General features: G+C 41.6%; 1 protein-coding gene across 1 annotated transcript; it reads right to left on the reverse strand.

The window, feature by feature from the left end:
* Window positions 1–276: 276 nt before the first annotated feature.
* LOC120687869 (inositol-tetrakisphosphate 1-kinase 3-like) lies at window positions 277–7,361 on the reverse strand. Its single transcript, XM_039969949.1, has 10 exons — window positions 6,955–7,361; window positions 5,073–5,154; window positions 4,919–4,951; window positions 4,660–4,780; window positions 2,767–2,859; window positions 1,786–1,893; window positions 1,509–1,685; window positions 1,346–1,401; window positions 1,180–1,264; window positions 277–697 (listed from the first exon to the last, which is right to left on the reverse strand). Exons 1-10 carry the CDS (start codon window positions 7,140–7,142, stop codon window positions 591–593), a joined length of 1,050 nt encoding a protein of 349 aa, XP_039825883.1. The 5' UTR covers window positions 7,143–7,361; the 3' UTR covers window positions 277–590.
* Between the last annotated feature and the right edge of the window lie 4,509 nt (window positions 7,362–11,870).

The following is an 11,870-nucleotide window of genomic DNA, read 5'->3' on the forward strand; positions in this document are numbered from 1 at the left end:
CGCCGCGGGCTCACAGCACAGGTCACTCCGGCTCGGCCGCCCGGCCGCCCCGCGCGGTTCGTTGCGTTTCACCGCTGTGCCCCGCCGACGCCGCCACCGCCGGCCGGTTCAGTACTTCAGTCTCCACCACAGTGATGGAGAGCCGCCGCGTTCGTAGCCATTGCAAGGCAACCTCCGCGCTGCGTGCCGGTAGCTCAACGGCTGGCCGCAGCTCTGCTGATGCCCAGCCCAGCTGCGACCCAAATTTAAGTACCACCTGGCACGAGATGTGAAATGTTAGCAGTTCATGCAGATTACCACCCCGTTTATTTTTCGAGATTCAAGCCGTGAGTTTTACAAGTAGCTCTACTTGATCAGCAATATCACTGAGCGAAATAAAATTATTCTAGGACATGAACAGTTAGCAAATGTGAAGCAACAAGTTAATTACAGCCTGACAACAGTCCTCGCTGCTCTTATCGCAACTACTGATGCCCAACTCCACTACCCCCATCTCATCTCCCATGGATGGAGGAAGCACATCTGTACGCACGCACTGTGGATGCTAGACATATCAACACAGGGACCTGGCGAAACAGCTTCTTCCGCATTCACCATTCGCCTGAGCTATAGCTTGGTCGACGCTTGTACTCTTTCTGGGAAAGACTAAGCAGAAAGTCAGTGAACACATGCTCGTACCCGGGCATTTTGCCGTACCCTGCGTGCAAAGAAGTTGTCCCTCCATTAGTTAGAAGAACTGCGTTAAGTAGAAAAGGAAACAAAAAGTTCTGACTTAGGGCTAATTGCTTGTAGAATCGAGGAATCTACCCACAAGAATACATGCTGAGCAGGTATAACTTCGATGTGCCGAGTTCTAGCCAGTCTTTGAACTCCAAATTGTTTCTAAAAGCTTTACAAACGATACATGGCACATATGTGATATGTCACAAGCAAAAGTATCATATACTCGTTTTGTGCTCCTACCATTAACAATAACTGCTGTGCTGAGCTGATAAAAGGAGTTGCGGGAGTTGAACTACCTCTTTTCAGTATTTCACATGAGTGTCAGAGTATTACTCCCTGAACTAATATAAAGACTTTAAGCTACCAAAATAAGATATGACAATTGACCATTAGTTCAAGCAACAATGTTACAAAGCCCGAGATGCTCAAGATAAGTCTGAATGTCAGATCACATACCAGGGAAATAGTTCATGTCTATAACATAAAACCGATCTCTTGTTCCATGCTCTCTGATCATATCGATGTTGAACAATCTAAGACCCTGTCAATCAGTTGGAAGGATGATCACTGTGGGAATAACTTGCGGAGAAACAGGAAAGAGGGGGGCATGAATCATTGGTACCAGTCGTCGGCGCAGCTCTCGTGCCAATATCTCGAGCAATGGTCTTGGAGGAAGTTCTGATGGGATATGTTTGAATCAGTTGTCAATAATGTTTCTTAATACCAAAATGGAATAATATCCCTTCAACAACTTCAAGGACCAAGAACAGGGCAGGCAAGCGTACCAGCAACACAAGGGTCAAGATCTGCATCATCTGCACTGGCTGCAGCACAAGAGACCCTTGGAAACCGAAACACCCCAGCATTATTCGAGAGATCACCTTCATCAACATTAGGGAGTGAAAACCGACGCACAACCCTTATTGCATCCCCTACAATGTAGACCTTAAACATGACACCACCTATAAATGACAAAAACCAAAATAAAAAGGTTAATAATTTTCAAAATACGGAACTGCAGAACATTCAAAAGGAAGAACATGCACAACTCAATGAATGTACCATGGTTAACAAATTCCTGAAGAACCAAGGGGGGCTCAAGCTTGGTCAATGAAGTTGGATCATAAGCAAGAGATAGCTCATGAGATTTTGCCACCAAGGGTTTCGCCACTGCAAAGTAACAAGGTTAAAGCTAGGACATGGAAGCACCAACACGGAACTCAGCCATGCCAATGATTAATGACTACAGTCACTTAAAGGTCACTCCAAAATATATCAAAACAGTTCCTGTTGCCATTTATCTGAATAAAATATGCTGCAAGCTGCCTCATTCAATAATTGTAAATATACTTAACGATATTTAACAACCATTATAACAGCCAAATGGATGAGCTAATAATTTTGTACGATGTCGGTAGAAGTTATATAATCTAATATATGAAATGAAGAACCAAAGGTGATGATATCAGAAGATGACAGTTGCACATCTATAGTCATTTTGTCACTTCAGATAAAGGGTGAGGCATTTCCAGAGAGAATGATCCATGGGTACGCTACAAGACATTTAGCACGACACATTCCCACCACCACCACCAACACAAAAAAAGAGAGTAGAAATATGAATCACTTTCTAATGCGTGCTAAACTATTTTACATCTGACTAACAATATCTTAGATCAGAATGCAAAAAATAATCTAAATAAATGTAGCCCCAAAGAATACTTTCATGGTATTACAATTTCCTTACATTAAAAATCAGTGGCCAATTTTATGTTTTTTTTAGATTATAATGAAGTAAAACAACACTTATTTGTGACTGCAGGGAGCCATGCTTTCTTTCTTAAGCTTCTATTTACCTTTCTCTTACTTTGATCATTGCAAAGCAAACTCTTTTGTTTAAGAGCATGAAATCAAACATATACACCTGGAATGAAAATCTAATCTTATATTGTAGAATGTTTTGGCAGATATAACTAAGACAGAAGCCCTGACCACTAAGAAGACAGTAAAAAATGCATCACAAACAACTAAGGAGCAGCTTACCTAATGGAAGAGAAAGCCCAGCCCTAGTAACTGCAGCTGGTATTGACAAGGGATCTGTATTAACAAATAGCTGCTTAGGAACACGTACTTTACCTGCAAAAGACAACTGCACCATAATGATGAAATCAGCCTTTAGAAAGGTTCTAAGAACCATCTATTGATATGATCCTATCCATCTTCCTAAACAGTGGAGGAAAGTTTAGATGTAATAAGATGAATACAGTTTGTTGCCAGCATAGATTAACAAATAACAAAGCATTAAAACGATGACGCAAATGCCTTTACCGCCACATGTAAAATTGAAAAAAAAAATATTATGGTGCCTAGTTCCACACAAAGGATGCTAAAGTAGAGCTGAGTATTGGCTTAACACGTACAAGACACAGCATGTTGAACCCCTTGATACTGACTCAGGTTGCTAGTAGAGCTGAATATTGGCTTAACATGTACTCCCTCCCTACCTAAATTAGCTGTCGTTCTGGACGTATGGATCGATTTCGCAAAACTTGTCGCTGGAAGCACAGGCGCTTCATATTGGACCAGATTGCCCCTAATTAAATGCGTTGCTTTGCATCGTTTCCCGTCCAGGGCCTCGCTTCCCACCTGTGCGCCACGGTCTCATTAAACGTGCCTCCCTCCATGCAAGCGGGCCCCGCGAGCGCAATGCAAAAAAACGCGCGTGCGGGGGACTCGAACCGTCGTCCCCAGCCTCGGGCCACGGAAGAATAACCACTCGAGCTACGCATGGGTGCTGTAAAGTTGGCATCCACATCGCTATTTAATAAGGGCAAAGAAGGAAAAAGTACCCCTAATTAATCACTCCTTGGTAAGCACAATCATGTCCTAAACGACAACTAATTCAGGTATGGAGGGAGTACAAGACACAGCCTGCTGAATCCCTTGATACGGACTTTAATTTTGTCGTAAACTAGTAAAAGTAAAGCAATGGGGTGACTTCATATATTCATCTGTTAATATACATGGACATGGAGTATCCATAAATAAAACCTATTCCTCTGGGGAAAAACTTATGTTTCCTCATGTTTATAATAATCGAAAGTTCAGGCAACACAGTTACACAAGCAAGAAAAATTGCAGTCTATCTTTAACTAGTGCATAAACTAAATGTGTAATTCCGTTGTTTCAACTAAGTAAGATCACCTTCTTGAAATACAGGCTGTCAACATCAGGATGTATTTCAGAAATTCCAGATCAGTATCAGGTTTGAAGCATTTTATGTTTGTATAGCTGAAATATATAAAGGGAAGCAATCTAGACAGTGAATGAATGTATCCTCTGATCTACCCCCTAAACACGTCAGTTCAATTTCCACATCAACTGCAAAACCATTTATCCATATCCTCAATTATCAATAGTGGTGAAAATCACCCTTCACCTAGTGTTGTGCTCTGCTGCAAGCTGACATAGCTCATTTTTTCCAAATAGCTCCAGCAGCACTCCTCCCAAGCCCGTTTGAGAGGAGTGCTACCAGAGGTATTTGGCCCTCAATTTTTGCTTGGTAATAAAACTTAAATCCATATGCCATGTCAGTTCCTGACTGCATAACCAGATTAGATAATGTTTGAACTATCATAAAATTACCACTGAGAAGCTAAGTGCTCTGTTTTTTGTACTTATGGTATATAAATTAAATGGTATCAGGTGGACATTAGAGCAAGGAAAATGTCTAATAGTGGTAAGCTGGTAAAAAAATTCTTCTCGCAAGGAAATATATTCCTTACTTCAGAGTAAACATGTTTCTGTATTATTACTTTATTATTGAAGGGCCAACGTTTCTTGCTACATAAGAGAATAAAAAAAATGTGGTGTTGCCTCATGAAACTGGTGCATTTCTTCCAAATAAAAAACTGAAAAATTACTGAAAGAAATTACCGTAACGATCCGTGAGGTCCAATTCAGAAACTTCTTGAAGCATGGACTGGCGATCAAGCAAATGTGCTATTGCACCAGGCGGATCAAGAACAGTAACTTCTGGGTGTGTTTCCCTATATTCCTATCAAAATGAGGAAACATAGCTTACAGATTTTAAAACTAAAAGATATAAAGAAAGGGATAATTTGAATATATGTATTAGACGCGCCTCCTAAACAGAAACTTTAGAAGTGGTTTCAACAAATTTTGGATAACCCACCTCCAGCAATTGCTGCCAGCCCTTTCCAGTCAACTGTAAAAAATACAGCAGTAACATATTGCCGTCAATAAAATATCTTAGCCAAGCAACAACACTGAAAGTTTTAGACTTCTACAGACTTGGAGTATAGATAGTTGTATCCATATTGGCTAACCTTATGAAGAACAATGTCAAATGGACCTTGATCCGATAATGGACGTTTGTGATCAATAGCAACAAATAAGATTCCTTTTTTCCTGCAGTATGTTATATAACGATGAGAAAGTGATAATCCAGGCATAAGTACGAAACAGCTGCCAAATAGGAGAAAAATTGGCAGCCGACGCAAATATGCAAACTCTCAGCTACAAGGTATAAATAGATAATCTGCAAGCACAAATTATAAGCATGTTTCTCTTTCTGCAGCACCTTTAAGCATGGTGATTTTATAAACTCCATATCTTTACATTTTTATCTTTTTTAATTAAAAAACAAGTTCCCACAGATAGTTTCAATTTGCATTATAAAAAAAGCCTCCTCAACTGTTGCTGGAATATGAGTCCTGCATCTGATGGGACAGGACCAGCTTCCACTTGGCTATGGTACAATAGAAAATGTCATTTTTCAGAAATGGCACGGCACTGGTCTATATCAATGTGCATGTTTACCGCTAGATTATGTTCTTTGTACGTGGTGCATTGCCTGAAACTTTTTAAAAGGAAAGACAGGCTGCCATGCTATATAATCATTGAACAGACTGGAGATCCAACACTACGGGGTTGTTAAGAGAACATGAGGATCAGTACAAGCATAAAAGGTAAATCACATGCTTATCACACGGCACTAAAGAATTCCAATAATAACATGTTGAACCTACATTATTTCCATATTCAACATCCTGTCCTTATCCGATTGATGTATGTGCAGGGGTACGAATTGTAACCCATGATTCAAGAGGCAACAAAATTGCATTATAGGATCACAAGTAATAGAGTAAACAAAGTTATGCTTTTATATATAATATATTATGACAACCTGGATCCCTACACTAGCTATAACATCTGGACCCATCTATCGATAAAAGAAGCAGTCAAGCATACACATAACTATTGCGCACTAAACTTTCAACAGATTGCTATCACTGGGTAAGTCAAGGAATGGTTGCTATCAGAAGGGATTATAATACTACCGCACGATATGGAATGCACCAATGTCGCTTTCTTATCCCAAAAGAAAATAGCAGCAACATGGAGATTTTATTAAATGCCACACCCACACAGCTTCTTGTTATGTAGTCAATGAGAACGATGATTCTAGAATCTAGAAATGAAGCCCCCTCCATTGTAATAGAATAAACATTAGTATAAGATTATCCAAAATTATAGAATATTATATAATAATGATTCTAATTGGAAAGGAACAGCAAGAGTGCCTCCACTTTGGCATGAAAACCAAAAAGGCATGGACCTCTATGAAAAATCAAATCATATCACAAAGCAGAGATTCAGTCAGACTTTTCAATCTCAAGAACGATTTGCACCACCATCTGCCCCAAAACTCCACACAAAGTGCCCACCTTATCCGACGTTTTATTCTCTTACTGTTTAAGTTAACAATTTCTTCAGTTCAGCAGTTTGCTAGTAGACTCTTTAACTCTTTGAAATAGTAATACTATAAAGCCATCCCCAAACGCCAAATATGAGAAAACAGGGTGCGGGGGATCTCTGTCTCCAGAATATACCAAGACAGAGACAGGGGGTCAATGAATTAACGAGGTGGTGGTACTAATAAGCAGGATAGAAGACGAAGTCCTGCTCTACTGGGCAAGTTCCTCCACTGATCCTTAAAATCGTTAGGAAAAAACTGAATAGAGAAAAATTCACTGTTCTATTCCGTCCAATTCAGTCAAATCAACATCAAAGGACAGCCACACCAAACGCTCGGCCCCAATGCACACCAATCCAGCCCCACCAAAATATCCCAGGCGCGGCGCACTTTTTCGCCCTCACCCCATCTCTACCGAAACCAAGGCGCAGCACGTGATCCCCCCGAGGTACCTGGCGAGCCCCCGGAGCTTGGGCTGGAGGAAGCTCTTGGCCTTCTTCGACGTGAGCGCGTACCCCACCACGAGCTCCCTCGCGGGCGCCGGAGCCACCGCCTCGTCCCTCTCCGCCGCCGCCGCCGCCGCCGCGGCCGCGGCCGCCTCCGGGTCCACCTCCGCCCCCACGCACCCGCCCGACACCATCGCGGCGGGGCAAGGCACACCTGCGGCGAGACAATCCGGAACGGACGGAGCGCGAGAGGGGAGGGCGATCGAGGCCGAGGCCAGGCGGGCGGCGGCGAGATCGGGAATGCGGGGAGGGGAGCGCGGCCGGAGCCCTAAGCCTCGGGAGCGGAGAGGGGCGGGGACAGGTGGTGTGTGCGGGAAGGGCGGGGCGAGGCGGCGAGTGGGGAGAGAGAGAGAGGAGAGGAGAGAAAGAGAGAGGAAGCAAGGTGGGGCGCCTGCGTATTTGTAGGCGGAGGACGGGAGCAACTTTGCCTCTGGGACCCTTGGAACCCAAGATTACGGTTTCGCCCTCGTGCTCTTCTCCTCCGTTTTGGTTTTGGTTCCTTTTCCTCTGGCGCTGAACAAACTTTATTGCAAAAACCGTATAGAACTAATCTTTCAAAGAAAAAACCGTATAGAACTTGTATTCCAAGAGGTACTCTACTACTACATCCTGCGGCCATACCAATTATGAACGCCAGTGTAGTTTGAGAAAAATCAACTGAGCTAATTAAGACAAATATAGTTTTAGGAAAAAAGACAAATATAACCATGAATTATGAATGGTGAACCACTACTACAATGATTATTTTCCATCCAAAAATTTGGACTGTTGGATCATGAGTCGTAAACAAACAGTTGTAGGTGTGGCAATTCAAAGCCACCCAGCAAAGGTTCTCATTTTCTATTTTTTCCCGCAGCAGGGACATTTCCAGGCTGTAAGCAAGCAAGTAATAAAATGATGACTAAGTGCCCACATTGATGGGACATAATGATATACGCACCGCTGCAGATGTCCCGTTCGGAGCTGGATAAACTTCAATTTTGCGTACACGCGGTAAGCTTCCATTCAGAGTCGGAGCATATTAACAAGCAGAAAACCAGCATCCGGGATACTTATCAAGTAGCTAGAGACAATCCCATTTTGTCACTACTATACGCGTCAGCTAGTATGTGTAAAGCAATGTAGTGCCAGAAAAAAACAATTTGCTTTGGCTTTTCTGAATCATCCAAACTCTGACTTGCCGGGGCCGCCTCACTGGAATGCACTGCACAAAAGGCCTGACCAAAACTTTACTAGTTTACTGCTGGCTTGCATGCGAGCATAAAAAAGACCATTGCTTATGTGTGAATGTCAGATAGTGCTGGGATTAAGAAACGCTTGGTGCATGAAAGGGTGTCACGCTATTGATATGAATATGGATCACGTAGGAGACTAACATTTTTTTAAAACTATTTTTGAAGCAGCAGTTCCCTTCCTTCTATATATGTGATGGTTGTGGCCGGCAGCCTGCCCGGCGCGGCGCCGGCGTCCGGCGGCCACTTTCTCTACTGATGCTGTACTGCTGGTCGCCGGAGGCAGGCCCATTTAAAACCGCAAGTGACGCTTAACTAATCCTATGCTGATTAGCCTAGCTCTAGCTACATCATGATACTATGATGAAGACTCAGGTCGTCGTTGCACAATTAGACTATTCTTTGTGAAAGTTTTATGGACACAATTATCTATAGTGACACATCATCTAAAAATATTTGAAACTAGGATGAAACACCTTACCTCAATGCATAGTTTTACCTATCGTTGTTTTTCAGATTACATGCAAGATACTACTGCATCGTGTACAAGGTTTCATCCCCATGAAACTTATTTCACCTCTCTCTTTATTAATACACTACTACATCATCAAAAATGCTGATATGACAGTCTATTTAATGCCCATAAAACTCCCCTGAGAATGCCTCCTTTCCACTTCTTTTTTTAAGACAAAAAAAAAATCAAATCCTCTTGACGAAAGAATGTCTTGAGTCTTGACCAAACCCTCCATACTCTGCTCCTGCAACTTTGTTGATTTCAGTTTCATGCCTCTGCTTGGAAATAATTTTTTATTTTAGAAAGAAAACTGATTTATTTATTTATTTTCAAAAAGATAAATAAATCAATTTTCATCCTGGAACAGTGTGGTTCATGAACCTCATGGTCATGGCTAGGACTGAATCTCAATTTCAAAATACTTCTGATTTTTATGTGGTGTTATTTTGCATTGATGCCCGTTCCTGTTCCGAATATCCTTTTTTTTGTTTACCTCATGTCTTGTGATGTTAGGCACGAGGCACGCAGGTCGATGTTCTCCAACTGATGCACAAGAATTCGTGGAATGACGGCAAGGAAGCTGCCAGGGGATATTCTAGAATCATTGCCGTGCTCCTCCATGGACGGTGCAATTTGCAAGCCCATCTGGAACAGCGGCTTCCTGCTGCCATACCGGCATACTGCTCATCTGACTTCCAGGCGTTCTCGTTCGACCGGGAACTGTGAACCGAGTCCTCAAAAATAAAACAAAATAAAATAAACGAGAAATCGAACGAGAATTCCTTATTCCAGTGACTGATCAATTCAAGCGGATGATGACTTGATGAGTGGCATTTCTCCATGTTGCTATCAGCGAGCATAGCGTCTTTTGGTGAGGTGAATGTGACGTGGGAGATCGACATCATCCCAGGAGATGGGGCACTTCACTAGCAAAAGGTACGTCAAGAGTAGTAGTTAAGTTAATTATACCTTCGCCTCCGTATATGTATGACGTTTAGAACAATTTAATTAGCTCAACGTCATATATTTAAGAATGGAGATAGTGGGAGATACAGAAGTCTTGAAGTAGTTCGACACATACATGCTATATGATACTATCTCCATCCTAAAATATAGCAACTTTTAGACTTTGTCATTTTTAAATATTTTTATCTTTGATCAATAATATCTTTAAAAATAATTACTTTTAAATAGAAATTTTACATGTTATGATAGTTGGTTTCTTTATGAATAAACTAATATTATTTTTATGTTACCAATGGTTATGGTTCTTTTATCATCTACCGTCTAAGTTCAAATATTGACTTTGAGAAAAATTAAAAATAGCGATATTCTAGGATGGAGGTAGTAGTATTTTCCCTACATGCACTTCGGCTGAGGTGGAAAGAAAATAAATAGATTTATTTCGAGCTAAATTAAATATGGTAGTCGTAAAAGGGGTTGTTGCACAAAGGGACACGTTTGGGAGTTGGGACAGTAAGGGCGTCCACAATGGTTAGCTATTTGAGTAGTTAGATCTGATGTAGCAACAAAAAAAAGTAGGAGAGAGTAGTCACTAGTGACGAGCAAATGGCTAATCTATTTCATGTAGTCCAATAACATGTGAGATGAGCATGTGTGGTTCAATAGTATAAAATAGTCTTTTCTTTTCTATCCCACCTCCACATCAGCTGACCAAATAGCTAGTACCATTGCGGACACCCTAAGTATACAGTAAACCAGGTGTAGGAGAAAGATGGAAAATTTTGATCCACGGACGTATTATCTTGGCTTAGATATCCATCAGCAAAGGAGCAAGGTCCTACTCCCACATGAATTCTTCCCTGATTTTTTTTTTGCTCATAGCATTTCTCTTGCTCAATCATTGAAGGCATAGGAATAATTTCACGATGAAAACAGAAGAGAATTACTCCTCTGGGTAGTACTACTATACCTCAGTCCGAATCTCCTCCTTCGGTAATTTACTACTCCCACCGATCCAAACATCAACTTTTTACGACCGGTCTGTAATGTATATTCATATAACGTCAACTTGCATGTTTTGAGCATTTTAGATAGAACACGAGCAAGGTAAAAACTGTACTCCGCTCCATGTCTATGCATGATTGCTTCATATACGATAACCTGATGGACCATACAGGGTGTGTTTAGTTCACTTTGCATTTTGCGTTTTTTCGTTTTTGCAAAGAAATCTTCAATATTTGAAGTATTAAATATAGACTAATTACAAAACTAATTACAGATCTCGTCTGTAAACTACGATACGAATCTAATGAGCCTAATTAGAGGATCATTAGAGCATGTTTATTGTAGCATTACTGTAGCAATTTAGTGTCTAATCACGTTCTAATTATGCTCATTAGATTCGTCTCGCGATTTACAGTCCATTTTTGTAATACGATTTATTTTTTGACTACATTTAGTACACCATGTAAGTGATTTACAAAAAAATTTACGTTTTGCGTTTACAAGATTTAAACACGGACACAATGAACTAATGACCACACCAGCACCAAAAATCTCCTCTTGATATTTTATAAAAACGTCAGAATCTCCAGAAACATGATACACGTCCAAAGAGAAAAACGGCGGAGCTTTTAATGGTGGGTCATTTTCACTCGCACGGCTCAAGATCGTGCCAGCAGCACGGCCAGGACAGGAGAACCGGCACATGTTTTTTTTTTCCCGCTGCCGTTTGATCTGGCAGTAGAAGACGCCAGTGGGCCTGTCTCCGCTCGGCCAGTGGATATGATCGACCACCTCGATTGCTTGGGCCCTCTACGCGAGCAAAAGAAACGAATTATCCGCGACGGCGATGGCAACATGTTGAGGAAATGGAGAGGCTGGCGTGGTTGCTCTGGGATGAGACTCGTGAGTCGATGACTACAGATTGCTTGGCGTCGCAGCCTGGTCAAGCAAGAATGTTTGCCAGAATAGCTTGCCGCTTTCGTGTATATCTGAGATGTTGTCACAAGCAATGAGCCGTAGTATTCTGGCATCAACAATTCTACAGCTTATTATGCACCGTATTGAAACAGACTGAACATTGGCATCCACAGGACTGCTGGTGGACGAAGACTCGAAGAGCAACCCGCTGTTCAGGCCGCAACTTATAA

This window comes from Panicum virgatum, chromosome 9N, assembly GCF_016808335.1.
Source record: "Panicum virgatum strain AP13 chromosome 9N, P.virgatum_v5, whole genome shotgun sequence".
Taxonomy (NCBI): Eukaryota; Viridiplantae; Streptophyta; class Magnoliopsida; order Poales; family Poaceae; genus Panicum; species Panicum virgatum.